The 24,891-nt window shown below is 55.6% G+C and overlaps 1 protein-coding gene and 1 non-coding gene across 2 annotated transcripts; both read right to left on the bottom strand.

Annotated features, from left to right (window-relative positions):
- Window positions 1-4,910: 4,910 nt before the first annotated feature.
- LOC121272821 lies at window positions 4,911-24,187 on the bottom strand. Its single transcript, XM_041179616.1, has 9 exons — window positions 23,915-24,187; window positions 18,964-19,137; window positions 17,181-17,338; window positions 14,382-14,580; window positions 14,038-14,134; window positions 8,128-8,299; window positions 7,588-7,725; window positions 6,479-6,609; window positions 4,911-5,097 (listed from the first exon to the last, which is right to left on the bottom strand). Exons 1-9 carry the CDS (start codon window positions 24,169-24,171, stop codon window positions 5,044-5,046), a joined length of 1,380 nt encoding a protein of 459 aa, XP_041035550.1. The 5' UTR covers window positions 24,172-24,187; the 3' UTR covers window positions 4,911-5,043.
- trnaq-uug lies at window positions 21,444-21,515 on the bottom strand. Its single transcript has one exon. It is a non-coding gene; the product is annotated as a tRNA-Gln (tRNA).
- Window positions 24,188-24,891: the final 704 nt, after the last annotated feature.

Here is a 24,891-nt window from a genome sequence, read left to right on the forward strand (position 1 = left end):
GCGGTGGGTGTGTGTGTGTGTGAGAGTGCGGTGGGTGTGTGTGTGTGTGTGTGTGTGTGAGTGCGGTGGGTGTGTGTGTGTGAGAGAGTGCGGTGGGTGTGTGTGTGTGTGAGTGCGGTGGGTGTGTGTGTGAGTGCGCGGTGGGTGTGTGTGAGTGCGGTGGGTGGGTGTGTGTGTGAGTGCGGTGGGTGTGTGTGTGTGTGAGTGCGGTGGGTGTGTGTGTGTGAGAGTGCGGTTTGTGTGTGTGTGTGTGTGTGAGAGTGCGGTGTGTGTGTGTGTGTGTGTGTGTGAGTGCGGTGGGTGTGTGTGTGTGAGAGTGCGGTGGGTGTGTGTGTGTGAGTGCGGTGGGTGTGTGTGTGTGTGAGCGCGCGGTGTGTGTGTGTGTGTGAGAGCGCGGTGTGTGTGTGTGTGTGTGTGTGAGAGAGCGCGGTAGGTGTGTGTGTGAGAGTGCGGTGGGTAGGTGTGTGTGTGTGAGAGTGCGGTGGGTGTATGTGTGAGAGAGAGTGCGGTGAGTGTGTGTGTTTGAGTGTGGGGTGTGTGAGTGCAGTGGGGGTGGGTGTGTCTGTGTGAGTGCGTGGTGGGTGTGTGTGTGTGAGTGAGGCGTGTGTGTGTGTGAGTGCGGTGTTATGTGTGTGTGTGTGCCGTACTGTTGGAGGGTCGGTGCTGAGGGAGCGCTGCACTGTCGGAGGGTCAGTGCTGAGGGAGAGCCGCACTGTTGGAGGGTCAGTGCTGAGGGAGAGCCGCAGTGTCGGAGGGTCAGTGCTGAGGGAGCGCCGCACTGTCGGAGGCTCAGTGCTGAGGGAGCGCCGCACTGTCGGAGGCTCAGTGCTGAGGGAGCGCCGCACTGTCGGAGGATCAGTGCTGAGGGAGCGTCGCACTGTCGGAGGATCAGTGCTGAGGGAGTGCCGCACTGTCGGAGGGTCAGTGCTGAGGGAGCGCTGCACTGTCGTAGGGTCAGTGCTGAGGGAGTGCCGCACTTTGGGAGGATCAGTGCTGAGGGAGCACCGCACTGTCGGAGGGTCAGTGCTGAGGGAGAGCCGGGGAGGAACACGTATTTTTCTAATGTCTTTCAGCACCTCAAGACTCCCCACAGCCAATGAGGGAGCACTTATTTTCCAAGTTTCAATTTTGGAAATGCGGCATCCAATTTGTGCACAGCAAGATCCCACAGGCAACCCACATTATTGCGACCGGGGATTGGGGGTGGGGTTAAGGGTGTCTTTCGTTTCAATTTGAGGGATTAAATATTGGGCCCAGGGCCACCGGTGGGTACACCCACCCGCCCTGTGGGCTGAGGCACATGACTGCGCCTTGACCCCTGACCCTTGTGTGACCTTCACTTGCAGACAAACTGGCGACGAAGCTGTCCGACTCGCTCGCGGCCGTCATGGACCTCTCCCTGAACTGACCGGACACGGCCGGAGGGGGGCATGAGGGCGGGAACTTCACCGACGACGCCGGCTTCCTTCACCTCTAGCGTCGACACGCCCAGGTTCACCTTCGCGCCAGCTCGGGAGGAGCCCGGAATGTTCTGGAATCTATGCCCACAGCACCGGCCACTCGTGCACACATTGCCCCCTGCTGCCCAGGAGGACAGCCCGAATGTCCAGCCCTGTCCTGGGGGATTGGTCGGACAGGCTGAGACACCGCACTGCAAGTGGCCTTTCTGAGCCTGGTGGGGGTCAGGGGTCGCGGGTCGCGAGACATCTTTGACCTGCTCCCTGACCCCTGTTTCTGATGATATAAGTGGACTGTTGCAATAAATCTAAATTATGTCGCATAAGCAATTCGAAAACCACAACTTGTGTCTCGCTTTCATTCTCGCCTGTGCCTGGTGGGGGACCCATGTAAACGTGTTTGTGACGTGTTTACTCAGGTGGTTTCACTGTTAACCCCCAACCCTACACCTCATCCATAATGTGGGCCCAAGGGTTCCCTAGTGACACGAGGACAGAGCCGCACTGTCGGAGGGTCAGCGCTGAGGGAGCGCCGCGCTGTCGGAGGGTCGATGCTGAGCGAGCGCCGCGCTGTCGGAGGGTCGGTGCTGAGCGAGCGCCGCGCTGTCGGAGGGTTGGCGCTGAACGAGCGCCGCGCTGTCGGAGGGTCGGCGCTGAGGGAGCGCCGCGCTGTCGGAGGGTCGGCGCTGAGGGAGCGCCGCGCTGTCGGAGGGTCGGCGCTGAGGGAGCGCCGCGCTGTCGGAGGGTCGGCGCTGAGGGAGCGCCGCGCTGTCGGAGGGTCGGCGCTGAGGGAGCGCCGCGCTGTCGGAGGGTCGGCGCTGAGGGAGCGCCGCACTGTCGGAGGGTCGGCGCTGAGGGAGCGCCGCACTGTCGGAAGGGCCATCTTTCAGGATGTCTCATGAAACCTGAGGTCCTCATTTACACTCTTCGATGGTCACTCACGTCCCTTGAATAAATTTAAAAAGGTCAAGGTGGTTAATTGGAGGTTGAAAGTGTAAAATTCCAAGGACAGTTAATCCTAACTGGGACTGTATTCCCTCAATAACCGAAGATTCAGGGGTGATCTGATCGAGGGACTCAGGACGATTAAAGAACATCATAACGTTGATCGAGAGATGCTATTTCCCCAGTTGTTGGGGTGGGTGGGCGGGGAGGTGCGTTGCAGTTTTGGGTGGATGCGATTGCCATGACGGACAAGGAACAAAGGGATGGTCTGGGATATGGTCAAGGGCAGGAGAGATTAACATAACAAAGGTGTCACGGAGTAAGAGGCAATGGTGGTATTAAAGAAACAGCATTGGTCCAGAGGAGGTGTTAATAGCGGAATAAAGGTCGGAAAGCAAAAACGTGTAAAGAATTTCGGGCAGGGCAAAGTTCCACAACAGAGGTCGGAGTTCACGATCTGATGTTATTAGAACCGAACGTCAAGCCCAGAAAGCCGTAAAGTACCTCGTCGGAAGATGAGGCGCAGTCCCTCCGAGTAGCGTGGGGCTTCACTGCAATGTTACCACAGGCCAAGGACAGAGATGTCAGCGCGAGAGCAAGGTGGTGAGTTAAAATGGCCGGGGGTAGGGGGGTTCATGTGACTGTGCGGAGGTGTTCCACACAATGGTCACCCAGTCTGCACTTGGTCTCTGCTGAGCTTTGTGAGGCCGACCTGCTCAGCACCTCGGTGGTTGGGTGGGTGGACGCTCATGAACACTTTAATCACGGGAAACGATTCATCTTCAAGGATGAGGAACATTCCGGAAGAACTTGGGTCTTTTCAAAAGACACTGCCCCTTAAAGGGTTATTGCAAGGACGCCGGTGGCTGCTGTTCCCAGAAAAGACAGCATTTTACCAGAGGAGCAGTTTTAAAGGAGCTAGAAACCTCTTGACGACCACCCCACCCCCTCCCATGGTGTTGCTTTGGGGAGAATACATGAAGGACCAACTGCTTGAGTAAAGAAGACAGCAGCTGCTGAAGCTCCAGACCCAGTCCCAAAGCGAAAAAGCGAATGGAAGTTGCTCTACGTTCTGAAATAGAGTGACTGCAAGTTTTCCTCGAGTCCTCCCGAAAAGTAGTGCAAGAGTCACCGATTGTTTCTCAGGCCAGCGCAGAGAGACCAACTGTATAACCCAGACACCATTTCAAGGACTCCGCCATCTATTGTTTTCCCCTTGACCCATTGACTTTTAACCTTTTGACAGAATTCTTCTAGTTTATTTTATAATGTTGTTTTGGTGTATGAGCGAGTTAGGGTATTTAGAGTAATTATTATACTTTACCATATTTCACACTGTATGTTAATAAGCTTTCCCTTTTCTGGTTTTAAAATAAGCCAATAATGTTGCTCCTTGAAGAATCCTGGGCATTGACATCAGACTTGAACTCATCAGGATGATGGCAAGAATACCAAATGTCAAGGCAACAACAATTTATACTGTACGGGAAGAGAGCGCTGATTGCTTGGCAAGTGGACTCTGATTGCTAGAGGCGTTGCCGCGGGCATTGAGTGGTCACTCCGAGATCCATGGGTAATGGACAGATTCGGTCGTGTCGCTCGCTGGAGAAATCATCGAAACGTACGTTGTGACCCCGCGGAGCAGGGAGACTGGAGACGGACGGCGCACTCCTCCCAGCTCGGCCGGAACGGTACGGCTGTGAAACCTGGACAGCTATCAAGAAAGGAAGCGCGACTGTTTTGATCTCGGCTGCTCTGGGTGTCCCCTGGACCTCGACGACCCTTTTCGAATCCAGTCGTTTGGTGGCGCACAACTGGAGTTATGTGCTGGCGCACTCTCCGTGGCAACGCCTCTACCAATCAGAGTCCACTTGCCAAGCCATCAGCGCTCTCTTCCCGGATGGTGTAAATTGTTGTTGCCTTCGCAATGGGTATTCTTGCGATCGTCCCGATGAGTTCAAGACGGAACATCTTCTGTCAGCGACACTTTTTAAAAAAAAAATACTGGCACTGGCCGCAGAACCTGCCGGTCTCTTCCATCCATCGGCAAGAGCGCACCAGCTGACCACCCCCGAGGATGAACAAAATCAATCGACCCCACTTCCGTAAAATCAGTTTATTGACCGTCGCAAATGGCTCAAAGAACATGAAGTCAGCGACTTACAAATAAAACCCCCACCGCCGGCCGCTCTCAATAGCATTGACGGGAAACCCGGCCCTGGTGCGCTAAGAGTTACCCAGGCAATGGGGCCGTGCATCTGCAGGCCGGGGTGGGGGGCTGGGGGGAGGGGGGCAGTGAGGCGGCACAGGAAGGGGGCAAGAATGAGGCGCCCGGGTTACTTTAGAAGTGGCTCCGGGTCCGGTACCTTGGGGGGAGGGGTGGGGGAGGTGGTCGTCAGCGGGACCCGTCAAAGCCAGCGGGAGGGGGGAAGACAAGCGACACTCCGAGCGCCCGCTAGCGACACCTGGGGGGGGGGGGGTGGGGGGGGGGGTGGGGGGGGGGGGGGGGTTGGGGGGAGAGTCACGCCCTGGAAATGCTCCTTCATTAAGGCAACGCGGAGCCCAGACACACACACACTCTCTCTCTCGACGAGTCTCTGAGGCTCAGTTGCCCACAGTCTCGAGTGCAGAGTTTGCGCGCTCAAGACGCACTGTCCCGTGAGGGTTTCCTCCGACGCAGGTTGTACTTCGATGGCTGTGAGTAAAAGGCAAAAGATTGTGAATCGATTTTAAAATCCACCCAAATGGTCCCAGGCTCCTCCCCAACCTCCAGCCCCCAGAGAGGCGCAATTGGCAGGAGGTTGGGGGGGGGGGGGAGGTCTCACTCAGAGTACAGTCCCACAGCCTGGAATCTGACCCGGGTAGAGATTCCCACCTCAGCACCCCCCACCCCACCTCCGCCCAAGCTTCCCACCAGAGATTGAACACGCAATTCCAGGTTGGCAGACTCGGTTTGGCAATTTCCGCGGAAGAATCCTCTGCCCGTAAACACCGACGCGCCCAAAACCTGCTCCTCCCCTCTCCTCACTCGCACCGGGTCCCCTTCGCCCATCACCCCTCAGCCCTGTGCTCGCTGACCCACACTGGCTCAGCGGGCCAGCAACACCTCCCATTCTAAAACCCACCCATCCTCGTTTCCAAATCCCTCTCTGGCCTCGTTCCTGCCCCCCTCCTATCTCTGTAACCTCCTCCAGCCCCTACACCCCTCCCTATCTCTGTAACCTCCTCAAGCCCCTACACCCCTCCCTATCACTGTAACCTCCTCCAGCCCCTACACCCCTCCCTATCTCTGTAACCTCCTCCAGCCCCCACATCCCTATCTCTGTAACCTCCTCCAGCCCCTACACCCCTCCTTATCTCTGTAACCTCCAGCCCCTACAACCCTCCCTATCTCTGTAACCTCCTGCAGTCCCTACACCCCTCCCTATCTCTGTAACCTCCTCCAGCCCCTACAACCCTCCCTATCTCTAACCTCCCCCAGCCCCTACAAACCTCCCTATCTCTGTAACCTCCTCCAGCCCCTACACCCCTCCCTATCTCTGTAACCTCCTCCAGCCCCTACAACCCTCCCTATCTCTGTACCCTCCTACAACCCTCCGAGATCTCTGCCCTCCTCCAATTCTGGCCTCTCGAGCATCCCCCAATTCCCATCGCTCCACCATTGGCGGCCGGGCCTTCAGCTGCCTGGGGGGGGCCCTGAGCTCTGGAATTCCCTCCGTAAACCTCTCCACCTCTCTCTCTCTGTCTGTCTCCGTCTCTCTCTCCTCCTTTAAGACGCTCCTTAAATACTGACGTCTCTGACCAAGCTTTGGATCCCCTGTCCCTAATATCTCCGTGCTTGGCTCGGGGTCAGATTCTCTGTCCCAATGACCACCCTGTGAAACAACTTGGGGACATTTCTGGAAGTTAAAGGCGCTATATAAATGCAGGTTGTTGCCTGGCCGTGGAGTGGGGGGTGGGGGGGGGTGGGGGCGGTGGTGGGGGACAGCTCCCTTTCACACAAAGTCCAGGGAAGGCTGGACCTCTGCCCCGCCCCTCCAAGGCACAGGAAGATCCCACCGACCGATGCCACTCACCGATTCCGGAACGAGGATGTTGTAGACGGAGACCTCTGACCTCCTGGAGCTCCGCCTCCTCGCGGCCGAGCGGGATGGTGACCGAGGTCCGGGGCTCCCCTTCTTGGGTGTACTGGTCAGCGGCGCTGCGGCTACCGGGCGGACAGATCGGAAATCAGCACTGCGGCCGCAGACGCAACATTTACACCACCCCCCCACCACACCCCCCCACCAAAATAAACCCTCCCCTCCTCCTCCTCCTCCACCCCCCCCCCCCCGGGGGGGGGGGTTCAAACACAGACTCGAGCCCTGTCAACCAAGACTGACCGACCCGCCTGGGGAAGGAGCCCGGTGTGGGGGGGGAAACAGCTGGGGCACTGCCAGTCGAGGCCTCACCGTCTGCCCTCTCTGGTTGGCGTCTACAACCCCCACTCCCTGGGGAGGGAGGTGGAGGTGGGGGGGTGGGGGGGTGGTGGGGGTTGGTGGTCGGGCACCCTGAAACAGGGAAGTGTCCCGGCCCCCATTGGAATTCCGGCCGGCTGCGGGACCTCCCCTTTCGGAGATCGGACGTGGCCTCCCAGCCTCGAGGTACGTCCGGGCCGAACCTGGAGGATGGCACCCGAACCCCTGGGGGCGTGAGTCGACACCCATCACCGCACTTACACCTCTAGGCACGGCACCCCCACCTCCCCCAAACTCAACTGCATCTTCCCCCCCCACAGGTTCCCTCCGCCCCAAAACGTTACTCATTCAGAGGGACAGTATAGAGGCAGCTTTACTCTGTATCTAACCCCGTGCTGTACCTGTCCTGGGAGTGTTTGTTGGAGACAGTGTAGAGGAAGCTTTTACTGTTTATCTAACCCCGTGCTGTACCTGTCCTGGGAGTGTTTGATGGGGACGGTGTAGAGGGAGCTTTACTCTGTATCTAACCACGTGCTGTACCTGTCCTGGGAGTGTTTGATGGGGACAGTGTAGAGGGACCTTTACTCTGTATCTAACCCCGTGCTGTACCTGTCCTGGGAGTGTTTGCTGGGTTCAGTGTAGAGGGAGCTTTACTCTGTATCTAACCCCGTGCTGTACCTTTCCTGGGAGTGTTTAAAGTTGAAAATCGAGACAGCCTCTTTACTCACGTTCCTCAGATGATGGGGCCGCTCCTGATGGGAGACACTCCTTGTTTGGGGTCTTTAGGTCCCCAATTCCTGAATCCTGTTCCACTTCAATCAGCCTCCCGCCCTGCCATAGCCTGCGGGGTGGTGACAGGAGCGGCACTGGTGAAACGAGAGAGAGAGAGAGAGAGAGAGTTTAAGCTGCCTCCACTGCACAAATGGACACAGACACCACCACAGGGCAGGGGAAGTGGACGCCGTTACGGCTGTGGTGCGACGCACCCCACAGTCGAAGGGTTAGAAGCACCAGGACCGCCGACGGACGGCACGCCTCCCGGACCCCCACCCAAACCCGCGCGGGCTGCCTTCGCCGCGGCCTAGCGCGTCCCGGCTATTCGACCGGCGTGGGGGTGGGGGTGGGGGTGGGGGGTGGGGGTGCCTCGCTTCTCGGACATCCCAGGGGCACGTCGAGGGAGGGAGGGCAGGAGGACAAGCTGAACCAAGCCGAGGGGAGGACGTGCACAATTCCACCCCTCCACCGCCCCCACCCCAGCCCACACTCACCCGCCTCCTCGATCATCCTCTGCAGCTGGCTCTGGGAGTCCCTCACGCTGTGCAGGAGCTCGAGGCTCTGCCTGGCCACGTCCTGGTAGGTCGCGGCAGAGTACGCCAGCGCCAGCAGCCCCGCCAGGGCCACCAGCCTCCGCAGCAGCCAGATCCGCGAGTACACACGCTCCTGACGCAGAGAGAGAGAGAGAGAGAGAGAGAGAGGGAGACAAGAGGTCGAGTCAGCGTCGGGGTGGGGTTAATTCGGAGCACATGCGTTCCCTCTTACCCCACTTCTCCTCGCCCGTGGAGTGGAGCTCGCACTGAATGCCCCATCTGCACAGGAAAGCTACAGCACCGGAGGAGGCCGTTCGGCCCATCTCGTCCACGCCAGCCCGAGGACACCCAGGTGCCCTTTCTAATCCCACCTCCCTGCACCCGGCCCATAGCCCTGCAGCTCACAGCACTTCAGGTGCAGATCCAGGTACTTTTTAAAAGAGTTTCAAGTTTCTGCCTCTACCACCAACTTGGGCAGCGAATTCCAGACACCCACTACCCTCAAGTACCTCATGTCGCCCCCCCCCCCCGCCCTTACACCTTCTGCCACTTATCTTGAATCTATGTCCGCCGGCTCTAGAATTCTCCACCAAGGGAAACAATTTTATCCTGTCCACTATTTACTCCCATCATCATTTTGTACACCTCAATCAAGTCACCTCTCAGCCTTCTTTGTTCCAAGGAAAATAACCCCAACCTCTCCGATCTCTCCTCGTAGCTACACTTCTCCAACCTCGGCAACATTCTTGTAAACCTCCTTTGCACTCTCTCCAGAGCTAATCCACCCTTCCTGTAATGCGGTGACCAGAACTGCACACAATACTCCAGTTGTGGCCTCACCAGTGTTTTATACAATGCCAACATTATATCCTTACTTTTACATTCTGCCACTGAAGGAAAGCATTCCATATGCCTCCTTTACAGACTTGCCTACTTGACCTGCTGCATTCAGGGACCTGTGTACTTGTACGCCAAGGTCTCTCACTTCATCTACCCCTCTTAGTGGACCTGGACCATATCCAGGCTTGGGCTGACAAGTGGCAAGTCACATTCACGCCTGGCATTGACCACCTCCAGCCAAGAGAGAATCCAACCATTGCCCCTTGACGTTCAATACACGCGAGCGAGGAGCAGGAGGAGGCCATTCTGCCCCTCGAGCCTGCTCCCCCATTGAATTAGGCCCGACAGTAGTCTCAAATCTGCATCCCGCCGACCTCCGGTAACCTGTCACCCTCCCCTTGCTTACCAAGAACCTCTCCACCCCCAGCCTTAAAAATATTCAGAGGCTCTGCTCCCACCGCCTTTTCAGGAAGAGAGTTCCAACGTCTCATGACCCTCTGAGAGGAAAATATTTGCCCCATCTCCATTTTAAATGGACGACCCCTTATTTTGAAACAGTGACCCTCCTTGTTCTAGATTCTCCCACAGGAGGAAATGTCCTCTCCACATCCACCCTATCCAAGACTGCTCCAAGGCTTTATATGGCATTACCATCACTGAATCCCCCGCTATCAACATCCTGGGGGTTACCATTGACCAGAAACTGAACTAGACCCAGCCATATAAACACTTTGGCTACAAGAGCAGGTCAGAGGCTGGGAATCCTGCGGAGAGTAACTCACCTCCTGACTCCCCCAAAGCCTGTCCACCATCTACAAGGCACAAGTCAGGAGTGGGATGGGATACTCCCCACTTGCCTGGATGAGTGCAGCTCCCACAACACTCAAGAAGCTCGACACCGTCCAGGACAAAGCAGCCCGCTTGATCGTCACCCCATCCACAAACATTCACTCCCTCCACCCCCGACGCACAGGGGCAGCAGTGTGTGTACCATCTACAAGATGCACTGCAGCAACTCGCCAAGGCTCCTTCGACAGCGCCGCCCAAACCCACCACCTCTACCACCTAGAAGGACAAGGGCAGCAGACACATGGGGAACACCACCAACTGCAAGTTCCCCTCCGAGCCCCTCACCATCCCGACTTGGAAATATATCAGCCGTTCCTTCACTGTCGCTGGGTCAAAATCCTGGAACTCCCTCCCTAACAGCACGGTGGGTGTACCTACACCACACGGGACAAAATCCTGGAACTCCCTCCCTAACAGCACGGTGGGTGTACCTACACCACAGAGATAAAATCCTGGAACTCCCTCCCTAACAGCACGGTGGGTGTACCTACACCACACGGGACAAAATCCTGGAACTCCCTCCCTAACAGCACCGTGGGTGTACCTACACCACAGAGATAAAATCCTGGAACTCCCTCCCTAACAGCACGGTGGGTGTACCTACACCACACGGGACAAAATCCTGGAACTCCCTCCCTAACAGCACGGTGGGTGTACCTACACCACAGAGACAAAATCCTGGAACTCCCTCCCTAACAGCACGGTGGGTGTACCTACACCACACGGGACAAAATCCTGGAACTCCCTCCCTAACAGCGCGGTGGGTGTACCTACACCACACGGGACAAAATCCTGGAACTCCCTCCCTAACAGCACGGTGGGTGTACCTACACCACACGGGACAAAATCCTGGAACTCCCTCCCTAACAGCACGGTGGGTGTACCTACACCACACGGGGACATAATCCTGGAACTCCCTCCCTAACAGCACGGTGGGTATACCTACACCACAGAGATAAAATCCTGGAACTCCCTCCCTAACAGCACAGTGGGTGTACCTACACCACACGGGACAAAATCCTGGAACTCCCTCCCTAACAGCACGGTGGGTGTACCTACACCACCCGGGGACTGCAGCGGCTCAAGAAGGCATCTCACCCACCACCTTCTCAAGGGGGCAATTACGGATGGGCAACAAATGCTGGGCCTGGCCAACGACCCCCACATCCCCGTGAAAGATTTTTTTTTTTTAAACCCTGTGACTCGTTTTTGAGCTGCACAAGAGATTGAAATGGAAATAGACATCTTCATGAGCTGGCAAAGAGGATGGAAACCTAGAGTTAACCCCCTCAGGATAAGGAGGTGGATGTTAGAATGATAGTTACAATAAAAGCTCAAGCGTATAACTCAACTGCAAACCAAGCACCTGCAGCAAGGAGGGTGTTAGTGAGACCACATCGGGAGCGCTGTGCACAGTTCTGGTCTCCTTACTTAAGGAGGGACAGACTCGCATTCAAAGCCGTTCAGAGAAGGTTCACTCGGCCGATTCCTGGGACGAAGGGGGTTTGTCTGATGGGGAAAGGTTGAGCAGGTTGGGCCTCTACCCATTGGAGTTTAGAAGAATGAGAGGTGATCTTATTGAAACATGTCAGATTCTGAGGGGAGGGGGTTTGACAGGGTGGATGCTGAGGGGATGTTTCCCCCACCTCGTGGGGGGGAATCTAGAACGAGGGGAGGGAGGTGGGGGGCACAGTTTCAGAATGAGGGGTCTCCCATTGAAGATGGAGACGAGGAGGAATTTCTTCTCTCAGAGGGTGGTCAGTCTGTGGAATTCTCTCCCCGCCCCGCCTCTGAGAGCAGTGGAGGCTGGCTCATTTTTTTTAATCTTTTTACCCCAACACCTCCCCACCTCACAGGGCTACCTGTTATTTGCTTCTAAGTTGTGTTTTCACAGAGCGCTGATCCTCGTTCTGCTATTAACACAATCTGCTATCTTACCTTTACGCCACCATCAGCACCTTCTTCAGTCTTTAACACTACCATTAACACTCCCTTTTCTCTTGGGTCCAGGGCATCTTTGTCCATCGCTCCTGAGCTCCCACCGATCGCCGACCTTCTATTTCACTCCACCCCCTCTCAAACAGCATAAAATCCACCTGGTTCCTACTCTGCTTCAGCTCTGCAGGGTCACAGGGGACTCGAAACGTTAAACCCTGTTTCTCTCCCATCACCCACGCTGCCGGACTTGCCGAGTCTCCCCAGTATTTTCTGCTTTTATCGCCGGATCGTTGAATGTCCTTTTTGGGGCCGAGGTAGGTAGATTCTTGACTAACAAGGGAGTCAAAGGTTATCGGGGCGGGGTGGGGTGGGGGTTATAGGCAGGAATGTGGGGTTGAGGTTTACAGTCAGATCAGCCACGATCTTATTGAATGGGGGTAGCAGGCTGGAGGGGCCGAGTGGTCTCCTCCTGCTCAGAGTTCGTACGTTTATATGTAAGCTGGGATGGGGAGAGGAGAACTGAGAAAGGGATTACAAGGGGCGAGGGGCCAGGCAAAGAGACGAACAGCTAACAAATAAAATGGGATTGAAGGGCGGGAACGGCTGAATAGGACCCAAGGAAGGAGTTTGTCTTGTGGAGATGGAGGCCGAGCTGACAAATCATCGGACAGCAGGAGGCCCTTCGGCCTATCGCTCCCATGCTGGCCCTCTACAAGACCAACTCACCCACTCCCCCTGCCCTCTCCCCATCACCCTGCACATTCCCCTTCAGAAAATGATCCAATTCCCCCCACTTTGGAAAGCCTCGATTGACCCTGCCTCCCCTCCCCCACACTCTCAGGCAGCGCGTTCCAGATCCTAACCACTCGCTGCGTGAAAAAGCTTCTCCTCGAGTCTCCGTCGCTGCTTGTACCGATCGTCTTAAATCCGTGTCCCTCTGGTTCTCAATCCTCCCACCAATGGGAACAGTTTCTCCCTGTCCGCTCTGTCCCAGACCCCCTTGTGATTTTGAACACCCTCCATCAAATCTCCTCTTGACCCTCTCTTCTCCAAGGAGAACAGTCCCAACTTCTCCAATCCGTCCACGGAACTGAAGTCCCCTCGTCCCTTGAACCGTTCTCGTCAATCTTTTCCCGCTCTCTCTCTCTCCGTCTCTCTCTCTCCCCGTCTCTCTCTCTCTCCCCGTCTCTCTCTCTCTCCCCGTCTCTCTCTCTCTCCCCGTCTCTCTCTCTCTCCCCGTCTCTCTCTCTCTCCCCGTCTCTCTCTCTCTCCCCGTCTCTCTCTCTCTCCCCGTCTCTCTCTCTCTCCCCGTCTCTCTCTCTCTCCCCGTCTCTCTCTCTCTCCCCGTCTCTCTCTCTCTCTCTCCGTCTCTCTCTCTCTCTCTCTCCGTCTCTCTCTCTCTCTCTCTCTCTCTCCGTCTCTCTCTCTCTCTCTCTCCGTCTCTCTCTCTCTCTCTCTCCGTCTCTCTCTCTCTCTCCGTCTCTCTCTCTCTCTCCGTCTCTCTCTCTCTCTCTCCGTCTCTCTCTCTCTCTCTCTCCGTCTCTCTCTCTCTCTCTCTCCGTCTCTCTCTCTCTCTCTCTCTCCGTCTCTCTCTCTCTCTCTCTCCGTCTCTCTCTCTCTCTCTCTCTCTCTCCGTCTCTCTCTCTCTCCGTCTCTCTCTCTCTCTCTCTCCGTCTCTCTCTCTCTCCGTCTCTCTCTCTCTCCGTCTCTCTCTCTCTCCGTCTCTAACACCTTCACATCCTTCCTAAAGTGCGGTGCCCAGAACTGGACACAATACTCTAGTTGGGGCTGAACCAGTGTTTTATACAGGTTTAACATAACCTCCTTGCTCCTGTACTCTACGCCCCTATGAATAAAGCCCAGGATACTGTACTTCACACAGCTGCTTTCACCAGAAGAGAGCGAAAAATGGATAAACATGGGGCACTTAAAAGGTGGCACTCGTCCCCATAGCTGGACGATTGGCATCCAACGATACCCAGGGCAGTGAGAGTGGACATTGCAGGGAGGGACTGGACACAATCCTGCCAACTTGTTAGACACACGGGTGGTGCCAAAGGACTGGGGAGACAGCAAACATAAGACCCCTCTGTTCAAAACAAGGGAGGCATGTGCTCCCACAATCCGACCTCGCGCGTACACACGCCGGCAGAGGGGGGAAGAATCCTTCATTCTTACCCCTCCCCTGCCACTCACCACGATATCTCCAAATAGTGTTACCTTCAACCTATGACTGGGACCCACCGTGTGCTCATAGCTGGACTTGGCTGGATCCATTCCAGAGGAATACACAGTCCTCTCCAGGTACACGCTCAGGGAGATCAGCAAAAACAGGACCAGCCTGTGGAGCAGGAACAGATACAGCACGGGGTTAGATACAGAGTAAAGCTCCCTCTACACCGTCCCCATCAAACACTGCCAGGACAGGTACAGCACGGGGTTAGATACAGGGTAAAGCTCCCTCTACACCGTCCCCATCAAACACTCCCAGGACAGGTACAGCACGCGGTTAGATACAGAGTAAAGCTCCCTCTACACCGTCCCCGTCAAACACTCTCCCAGCAGCAGACCCCGGAAAACCTCAGCACCTGGCTGATGCTGTGCGCTGGGTAGCGGTCACCAGAAATGCCACCAGCATTGCCAGGAGGTTGTAGGTGAGCGAGGAGAATGTCGCAGACTCGATCATGACGAACTGGTGCAGGTACGAGAGCCGGCGGAAGATCTCAGCAAAGACCCGCTGCTGCTCCTGCGTCGAGTCCTGCATCTCCCGAAACACCTGCTGCACACCTGGAAACAACAACAACAACCTGCTTTGAGACGGCGCCTCGAACCCAGTAAAACCTCCCAAAGCGGCTTCACGGGAGCGTGAATCAGGGAGAATCTGACCCCGAGCCTCACGTGGGGATATTAGGGACAGGGGACCCAAAGCTCTGTCAGAGAGATCAGTTTTTAAGGAGCCTCTTAGAGGAGAGAGAGAGAGAGAGAGAGAGAGGGAGGGAGGGGGAGAGGTTTAGGGAGGGAATTCCAGAGCTCAGGGCCCCCCCCACCAGGCAGCTGAAGGCCCGGCCGCCAATGGTGGAGCGATGGGAATCGGGGGATGCTCGAGAGGCCAGAATTGGGGGAACGCAGAGATCTCGGAGGGTTGTAGGAGGTTACAGAGATAGGGAGGGGGGTAGGGGCTGGAGGAGATTACAGAGATAGGGAGGGGGGTAGGGGCTGGAGGAGGTTACAGAGATAGGGAGGGGTCTAGGGGCTGGAGGAGGTTACAGAGATAGGGATGGATGTAGGGGCTCGAGGAGGTTACAGAGATAGGGGGGTTTGTTTTGAGTGGAGGAGGTTACAGAGATAGGGAGGGTTGTAGGGGCTGGAGGAGGTTACCGAGATAGGGAGGGTTGTAGGGGCTGGAGGAGGTTACAGAGATAGGGAGGGGTGTAGAGGCTGGAGGAGGAGGTTACAGAGGTAGAGAGGGTTGTAGGGGCTGGAGGTGTTTATAATGATAGGCACGGGTGTAGGGACTGGAGGAGGTTACAGAGATAGGGAGGGTTGTCAGGGGCTGGAGGAGGTTACAGAGATAGGGAGGGGTGTAGGGGCTGGAGGAGGTTACAGAGATAGGGAGGGTTTGAGGGGCTGGAGGTGTTTATAATGAAAGGGAGGGTGGTGTGGGAGGGATTTGAAGCCTATGAGAATATCAAAATGGAGGTGGAGACAGGGCTGTGAACGAGTGTTGTTCCGGTACGCGGACAGAGAGACTCTTTCGGGTGGGTGTCACTCACTGCCTAAATCCACCCCTTCTCCATTAGGTCTCAGCCTGTAATTCACTCTGGGGTCTCCATTCTCCCATGTATGAAGAGCAACCCTCACACAGGATCAGAGAAACGAGGCACAGGAGGAGGACACTTGGCCTATCTTGTTGATACTGGCCGAAAAGAGTTCTGTACTCTCATCCATTCTTCCACCGCTTGGTCCATGTTCTGTTGGTTCTTGCACCTCATGTGCTAAGAGAAGAGTTTTTTCCCCCTCAATGCGATGAGGGTTTTTGCATCTTTAACTCTTTCAGGCAACGAGATCCCACCCTCTTGGATTAAAAAATTTACCCCTCAACTCCACCGCTGTAATATAAGAGCTTGGGGATTGGCTAACTAACAGGGAACAGAGTAAGGAAAATTGGGCCAATTTCTGGCTGGCGAACTGTATCAAGTGGAGTGGCAACTGGGACCTCAGCTATTTACAATCTGTATTCATGACTTCGACCAAGGGACTGAGCGTATTGTAGCCAAATTTGCAGGCCATACAAAGGTCAACGGGGAAGTAAGCTGTGAGGAGGATACAGAGGGATACCGGTAGGCTAAGTGAGGGGGCAGAGGTTGGCAGGCGTAGTATAATGTGGGAAAATGTGAACTTGTCCACTTTGGCAGGAAGAATAGAAAAGCAGGATATTATTGAAATGGAGAGAGACTGCAGGACACTGCGGAGCAGAGGGATCTGGGTGTCCTGGTACATGAATCACAAGAAGTTAGTACGCAGATGCAGCGAGTGATTAGGAAGCCAAATGGAAAGTTGTCCTTTATTGCGAGGGGGGGGATGGAGTATAAAAGTGGGGAAGTCTTGCTACAACTGGACAGGGCGTTGGTGAGGCCGCTCCTGGGGCACTGTGGACAGTTCTGGTCTCCTTACTTAAGGAGGGACAGACTCGCATTGGAAGACGTTCAGAGAAGGTTCACTCGGCTGATTCCTGGGACGAAGGGGGTTTGTCTGATGGGGAAAGGTTGAGCAGGTTGGGCCTCTACCCATTGGAGTTTAGAAGAATGAGAGGTGATCTTATTGAAACATGTCAGATTCTGAGGGGAGGGGCTTTGACAGGGTGGATGCTGAGGGGATGTTTCCCTCCACCTCTTGGGGGGGAACCTAGAATGAGGGGAGGTGGGGGGGTCACAGTTTCAGAATGAGGGGTCTCCCATTGAAGACGGAGATGAGGAGGAATTTCTTCTCTCAGAGGGTGGTCAGTCTGTGGAATTCTCTCCCCCCCCCTCCCCCTGAGAGCAGTGGGGGCTGAGTCACTGAATATATTCAAGGCCGAGCGAGACAGATTTCTGATCGACGAGGGAGTCGAGGGTTATGAGGAGGGGATGGACAGGAAAGTAGAGCTGAGGCCACAATCAGATCAGCCACAATCTTATTGAATGGGGGTAGCAGGCTCGAAGGGCTGAATGGCCTCCTCCTGCTCCGAATCCGTATGCTTTTACATAATCGCATAAATCCGAGTCGCGCGGTGATTAACCTGTCCGCTGAGGGAATGAGACGCTCCCTCGCCATCCCTCAGAACTCGACCCCGCCTGCCTATCCCAACAGCGAGACCCTGAGCGCTCGCACGCTGACCCCGCACTGACCTTGCGTGGACTGCTGGAGGGTCATCTTCAGCGTGTCGCCGCTGCGCAGGATCTCCTCCTGGGCGGCCAGAGTGGCATTCTGGACTTCCATCATCTCCCTGGCCATCTGATTGGTGGCCTCCAGCCGGCGTGCCACACTGCCCGACGTCGCGGTCAGTCTAGAAGGAGGTCACCACGGGGTTAGCATTCAGCCTCAGGACTCCACCCCCCGGCGCACTTGGCTCTGCTCTGCACCGGTGCCAAGGCAGCCCTCCCCCAGAAGACCCCAGAAGACTCCATCATCGTCGGAACGCCACGAGAGTGGGTCAGCAGGGGGCAGCGGTGGGGCCATGACAGACAACGCGCACAATGTATAAGACATTTCGAGAAGACCACCCCTGGCATTGCCCATCGTTCGAGCTCTACCCTGTAGAGTAGTAACGAACCGTGTAGCGAACGCATTACACAGAGGAGGGAGACAAGGCTGGAAGGGTTACACAACACTCCCAAAGTCTTATCGCAAAAGACGTCACCTCCGACAGTGCGGCGCTCCCTCAGCACTGACCCTCCCACAGTGCGGCGCTCCCTCAGCACTGACCCTCCCACAGTGCGGCACTCCCTCAGTGCTGACCCTCCGGCAGTGCGGCGCTCCCTCAGTGCTGACCCTCTGGCACTGCAGCGCTCCCTCAGTGCTGACCCTCCGGCAGTGCGGCGCTCCCTCAGCGCTGACCCTCTGACAGTGCGGCGCTCCCTCAGCGCCGACCCTCCGACAGTGCGGCGCTCCCTCAGCACTGACCCTCCGGCAGTGCGGCGCTCCCTCAGCACTGACCCTCCGGCAGTGCGGTGCTCCCTCAGCACTGACCCTCCCACAGTGCGGCTCTCCCTCAGCACTGACCCTCCCACAGTGCGGCGCACCCTCAGCGCTGACCCTCCCACAGTGCGGCACTCCCTCAGCACTGACCCTCCGACAGCGTGGCACTCCCTCAGCACTGACCCTCCCACAGTGCGGCGCTCCCTCAGCACTGACCCTCCGACAGTGCGGCGCTCCCTCAGCACTGACCCTCCCACAGTGCGGCGCTCCCTCAGCACTGACCCTCCCACAGTGCGGCGCTCCCTCAGCACTGACCCTCCCACAGTGCGGCGCTCCCTCAGCACTGACCCTCCGACAGTGCGGCGCACCCTCAGCGCTGACCCTCCGACAGTGCGGCTCTCCCTCAGCACTGACCCTCCCACAGTGCGGCACTCCCTCAGCACTGACCCTCTGACAGCGCGGCGCTCCCTCAGCACTGACCCTCCGACAGCGCGGCGCTCCCTCAGCACTGACCCTCCGACAGCGCGGCGCTCCCTCAGCACTGACCCTCCGACAGCGCGGCGCTCCCTCAGCACTGACCCTCCGACAGCGCGGCGCTCCCTCAGCACTGACCCTCCGACAGCGCGGCGCTCCCTCGGCGCTGACACTGGGGGGCGGGATTATCGGGCCTGGATTCTGGGCCTCGTTTCTCTGATGGGGCAGAGCTCGAATCCACGACCGTCTAAATCGGGATCGGATAGATTCCAGGGGAGACGTAACTCCCTCCCTCCAAGCACACTCACAAGGTGAGAGGTCAGCACCTTGACTAGTCAACACTCTCACTGCTCTCTCCCACCCCTCTCCACCTCCCCCCCTCACCCCAGCCACCCTCTTGCCTCCCCTCAGACCCTGCCCTCCGCCCCTCCCCTCAATCCAGCCTCTCCCCGGCCCTCCCTCCCTCTTCCCCCCACCCACCCCCTCCACCCAACCCTCCCCTGACCCTCCCTGGCCTACCTGTCCATGGTGTCCTCTGCCTGTTGCTGCCACTGTTCACTCTGCAGATAGTAACAGATGCTGTGGGCGTGAGTGAAAAACTCGGTGTAGGCCCCAAACGCCATCGAGTCCATGCCCTCGGTACAGGCGAGAATAGTGCTGCCCTCTGGACAACTGGGGAAGCTCTTGCCAGACCTAGAGGGAGGGAGGGAGGAGGGGGCGGGGGGAGACAGCACAGAGAACAAAAAAAAAAATCCAATCACTCCTTCCTTCCAGAAGTGAAAATCACCCCCAGACAAATCCCTGTTTGCAGCCAAGGGAAGCATCTTTGGTCCCCTTGAAGCCAGCGGTGGGTCAAGTTTCACCAGCGATCCCCCGATTCGTCAGACACAGGACCAGAGATCGAGCAGAGGTTCCCCTCCGAGCCACTCACCGTTAACATTCACCCCCTTCCCCCCACCCCCGACGCACAGGGGCAGCAGTGTGTGTACCATCTACAAGATGCACTGCAGCAACTCGCCAAGGCTCCATCGACAGCGCCGCCCAAACCCACCACCTCTACCACCTAGAAGGACAAGGGCAGCAGACACATGGGGAACACCACCACCTGCAAGTTCCCCTCCGAGACACTCACCATCCCGACTTGGAAATATATCGGCCGTTCCTTCACTGTCGCTGGGTCAAAATCCTGGAACTCCCTCCCTAACAGCACGGTGGGTGTACCTACACCACACGGGTCAAAATCCTGGAACTCCCTCCCTAACAGCACGGTGGGTGTACCTACACCACACGGGGACAAAATCCTGGAACTCCCTCCCTAACAGCACGGTGGGTGTACCTACACCACACGGGACAAAATCCTGGAACTCCCTCCCTAACAGCACGGTGGGTGTACCTACACCACACGGGGACTGCAGCGGCTCAAGAAGGCGGCTCACCCACCACCTTCTCAAGGGGGCAATTAGGGATGGAAAGCAGTACATGCAGCAGCAGGTTTACGCATAGCAAGATCCCACAAAAAAAGCCGACGTGGTAATGCCCAGATCACCTGCTTCCTAGGGATCAGAATCGGACCCAGGACACCAGGCAGAACTGACCCCACCCCCACACCCCAGCACTTCTTTCAACAGAGGCCGTGGGATCTTCTCCAACCACCTGAGGGGGCAGGAGGGGACGTGGTTTTAATGTCCGATTGCAGCAACAGAACCTCTGACAGTGCGGCATTCCCTCAGCACTGACCCTCCCACAGTGCGGCACTCCCTCAGCACTGACCCTCCGACAGTGCGGCGCTCCCTCAGCACTGACCCTCCGACAGTGCGGCGCTCCCTCAGCGCTGACCCTCCGACAGTGCGGCGCTCCCTCAGCACTGACCCTCCCACAGTGCGGCGCTCCCTCAGCGCTGACCCTCCGACAGTGCGGCGCTCCCTCAGCACTGACCCTCCCACAGTGCGGCGCTCCCTCAGCGCTGACCCTCCGACAGTGCGGCGCTCCCTCAGCACTGACCCTCCGACAGTGCGGCGCTCCCTCAGCACTGACCCTCCCACAGTGCCCTGCCCCTTAGGACTGGAAACAGGGCTGAGATTCTGTGAACACACAGTTTAAGTCTTTTGGGTTTGAGTGTTTTTTGACTCAGTCGCAGTTTGTGTGATCTTGCTGTGTACAAACAGGCTGCCAGCTCTTCCCCAGGCAAAAGGGACAGGTCCCAGGGCCATTCTGTGGTGAAGGACAGCCTCCAAACTTCACACACACACGAGCTGGAACTAGGACCAGCTGTACAGCATTAATACTACTAATATTATTTTCATCTGAGACTGCCTCTTAAAATTGTTTTATAGTTTGCCATTGTGAGATTTGAACTCTTGATACTCTTTTTGAGTAAACCTGTTTCCATCTGTTTCAGATGAAGTTATATTGTTTCATAGTTTGCCATTGTGAGATTTGAACTCTTGATCTGGGGGTTACAAGACCGGTACTATAACCACTTGGCTATTTAAGCCAAGCCAAAAGGTGTAACTCTTTTGAGTACAAACATGTTTCCATCTGTTCCTATTCAGATGAAGTTACATTGTTTTGTAGTTTGCCTTTGTGAGATTTGAACTCTTGATAATCTTTTAAATGAAAACCAAATCAACAAAATTGGGATAAATCAGGCACAGCCCCTAATTCAGGTCAGCTGTAAAACCAAGAACAAAGTTTAAAGGAAACTTACAAACTTTAAATCAAAATGTGATTAAAGGGGTCAACAAAACACCTCAGTCCCCGCGGTGCCCACCGAGCACGGAAGGCCTCGAGAGTGCCAGCAGACACCGCGTGCTCCTTCTCCAGGGACATCCGGCAGCGAACGTAGCCGCGGAAGAGGGACAAACAATCGGGCGGGACTCCCCCGTCGATCGCCCGCTGCCTGGACCTGTTAATGGCCAACTTGGCCAGGCCCAGGAGCAGGTTCACGAGGAGGTCCTCCTCCTTCCCGACCCCCTTCCGCACCGGGTGCCCAAGAAACTTGTCTCCACCGAGATTTGAACTCTGATCACTGGATTCAAAGTCCAGAGTGCTCACCGTTACACCATGGAACCTACATAATAAGACTGGTAACTCTTTCGAGTATAAACCCATTTCCATCTATTTCAGATGAAGTTACATTGTTTCATAGTTTGCCATTGTGAGATTTGAACTCTTGATCTTAGGGTTACAAACCCAGTACCATAACCACTTGGCTATTTAGGCCAAGCACTGCCTCTTAAAACTGCAGTAACAGAATATCCCCCACAACTACCAAAGATAATCACGCTAATTATCAGTCACATGCACCCCAGGCCTGCTAACTTCCTGTTTTCACCTCACCCTCTCCACTCTGTATCCTGTCTATACACCGCTTGTAATCAAATTTATTTCAGATAAGATACAGATTAAACCTCCCCCAACACCGTCCCCATCAAACACTCCCAGGACAGGTACAGCACGGGGTTAGATACAGAGTAAAGCTCCCTCGACACTGTCCCCATCAAACACTCCCAGGACAGGTACAGCACAGGGTTAGATACAGAGTAAAGCTCCCTCTACACTGTCCCCATCAAACGCTCCCAGGACAGGTACAGCACTGGGTTAGACACAGAGTAAACCTCCCCCAACACCATCCCCATCAAACACTCCCAGGACAGGTACAGCACGGGGTTAGATACAGAGTAAAGCTCCCTCTACACTGTCCCCATCAAACACTCCCAGGACAGGTACAGCACGGGGTCTTTCTCTCTGTCTCTCTGTCCTCTGTCTCTCTGTCTCTCTGTCTCTCTGTCTCTCTTTCTCTCTTTCTCTCTGTCTCTCTTTCTCTCTTTCTCTCTTTCTCTCTGTCTCTCTTTCTCTCTTTCTCTCTTTCTCTCTTTCTCTCTTTCTCTCTTTCTCTGTCTCTCTGTCCTTTCTCTGTCTCTCTGTCCTTTCTCTGTCTCTCTGTCCTTTCTCTGTCTCTCTGTCCTTTCTCTGTCTCTCTGTCCTTTCTCTGTCTCTCTGTCCTTTCTCTGTCTCTCTGTCCTTTCTCTGTCTCTCTGTCCTTTCTCTGTCTCTCTGTCCTTTCTCTGTCTCTCTGTCCTTTCTCTGTCTCTCTGTCCTTTCTCTGTCTCTCTGTCCTTTCTCTGTCTCTCTGTCCTTTCTCTGTCTCTCTGTCCTTTCTCTCTCTGTCCTTTCTCTCTCTGTCCTTTCTCTCTCTGTCCTTTCTCTCTCTGTCCTTTCTCTCTCTGTCCTTTCTCTCTCTGTCCTTTCTCTCTCTGTCCTTTCTCTCTCTGTCCTTTCTCTCTCTCTGTCCTTTCTCTCTCTCTGTCCTTTCTCTCTCTCTGTCCTTTCTCTCTCTCTGTCCTTTCTCTCTCTCTGTCCTTTATCTCTCTCTGTCCTTTATCTCTCTCTGTCCTTTATCTCTCTCTGTCCTTTATCTCTCTCTGTCCTTTCTCTCTCTCTGTCCTTTCTCTCTCTCTGTCCTTTCTCTCTCTCTGTCCTTTCTCTCTCTCTGTCCTTTCTCTCTCTCTGTTCTTTCTCTGTCTCTCTCTCTGTTCTTTCTCTCTGTCTCTCTCTCTCTCTGTTCTTTCTCTCTCTCTCTCTATTCTTTCTCTCTCTCTCTCTCTCTCTGTCCTCTCTCTCTCTCTGTTCTTTCTCTCTCTCTCTCTCTCTCTGTCCTTTCTCTCTCTCTCTCTGTCCTTTCTCTCTCTCTCTCTGTCCTTTCTCTCTCTGTCCTTTCTCTCTCTGTCCTTTCTCTCTCTGTCCTTTCTCTCTCTGTCCTTTCTCTCTCTGTCCTTTCTCTCTCTCTCTCTGTTCTTTCTCTCTCTGTTCTTTCTCTCTCTGTTCTTTCTCTCTCTGTTCTTTCTCTCCCTGTTCTTTCTCTCCCTGTTCTTTCTCTCTCTGTTCTTTCTCTCTCTGTTCTTTCTCTCTCTGTTCTTTCTGTCTCTCTCTCTCTGTTCTTTCTCTGTCTCTCTCTCTCTGTTCTTTCTCTGTCTCTCTCTCTCTGTTCTTTCTCTGTCTCTCTCTCTCTGTTCTTTCTGTCTCTCTCTCTTTTGCTCTTCTTTCTCTCTCTTTTGCTCTTCTTTCTCTCTCTTTTGCTCTTCTTTCTCTCTCTCGCTCTTCTTTCTCTCTCTCGCTCTTCTTTCTCTCTCACGCTCTTCTTTCTCTCTCTCTCTCTGATCTCTCTCTCTCTCTCTGTTCTTTCTCTCTGATCTTTCTCTCTCTCTCGCTGTTCTTTCTCTCTCTCGTTGTTCTTTCTCTCTCGCTGTTCTTTCTCTCTCGCTGTTCTTTCTCTCTCTCTCTCGCTGTTCTTTCTCTCTCGCTGTTCTTTCTCTCTCTCTCTTTCTCTCTCTCTCTCTTTCTCTCTCTCTCTCTTTCTCTCTCTCTCTCTGTTCTTTCTCTCTCTCTCACTCTCTCTGTTCTTTCTCTCTCTCTGTGTGTTCTTTCCCTCCCTGTGTTCTTTCCCTTTCTCTCTCTCTCTCTCACTCACCTCTCCAGGTGACAGTGAGTAAAATACAGGGCGATCTTGCTGTGCTCCTCCTGGTCCAGTTCCCTGCAGCCCCTCTCCGCCTTGGCCAGGGCTTCGCTCCAGCAGCGGCCGTACCCCGGCAGCCGGGTCAGCTCCTGGACCTTGCGGAGCTGCTGCCTGCCTTCCTCCAGGAGCTGGGGCTGTTCCCGAGGCCGGGGGCTGGGATACAGCCCGAGGACCGAGCCCAGGAACAGGAGCTGGAGGAGGAGGAGACCCATTCCCTCTCCTCCCAGCGCAGCCACTTCCGCCTTTGCGTCAATTTCAAATCTCCCGCCCCCCACAATGTATCAACGTTCCAATCCGGCCGCGCTCCATCCCCTGATTGGCTGCTGAAGGTGTCACTCAGAGGAGGCCGCGGTCCTTTAAGCGCTGCTCGGAAGAAATGGGGGAAATATTAATGAGTGTTCGGGTCAAACTCAACTGATTTGCAGCACAGCACAAAATGAGGCCATTCAGCCCCTCACGATACCCCCCCTCATACTGACCCTCTGACAGTGCGGCGCTCCCTCAGCGCTGACCCTCCGACAGTGCGGCACTCCCACAGCGCTGACCCTCCAACAGTGTGGCACTCCCTCAGCACTGACCCTCCGACAGCGCGGCGCTCCCTCAGCACTGACCCTCCGACAGCGCGGCGCTCCCTCAGCACTGACCCTCCCACAGTGCGGCGCTCCCTCAGCACTGACCCTCCGACAGTGCGACGCTCCCTCAGCGCTGACCCTCCCACAGTGCGATGCTGACCCTCCGACAGTGCTACACTCCCTCAGCGCTGACCATCCCACAGCGCGGCGCTCCCTCAGCACTGACCCTCTGACAATGCAGCGCTCCCTCAGCACTGACCCTCTAACTCGTTGGCATTGTCTCAGGCTGAAGAGATGGTTATTTAGGACTGGAGTTCCCCTCCCTGAGTAATGCTAATTCATCAAATCCTTGAGCAGGTT

This window comes from Carcharodon carcharias, chromosome 35, assembly GCF_017639515.1.
Source record: "Carcharodon carcharias isolate sCarCar2 chromosome 35, sCarCar2.pri, whole genome shotgun sequence".
NCBI lineage: Eukaryota > Metazoa > Chordata > Chondrichthyes > Lamniformes > Lamnidae > Carcharodon > Carcharodon carcharias.

Bases quoted from the DNA above. Each gene is read 5' to 3' on its own strand.
- LOC121272821 (XM_041179616.1), bottom strand. From the start codon at position 24,171: ATGGGTCTCCTCCTCCTCCAGCTCCTGTTCCTGGGCTCGGTCCTCGGG. The intron at 14,581-17,180 runs GTCAGTGCGGGG...TGTTGTTTCCAG, and splicing joins CCTCCAGCAGTCCACGCAAG to GTGTGCAGCAGGTGTTTCGG. The intron at 6,610-7,587 runs GTGAGTAAAGAG...TCCGCCCGGTAG, and splicing joins GGCCCCATCATCTGAGGAAC to CCGCAGCGCCGCTGACCAGT.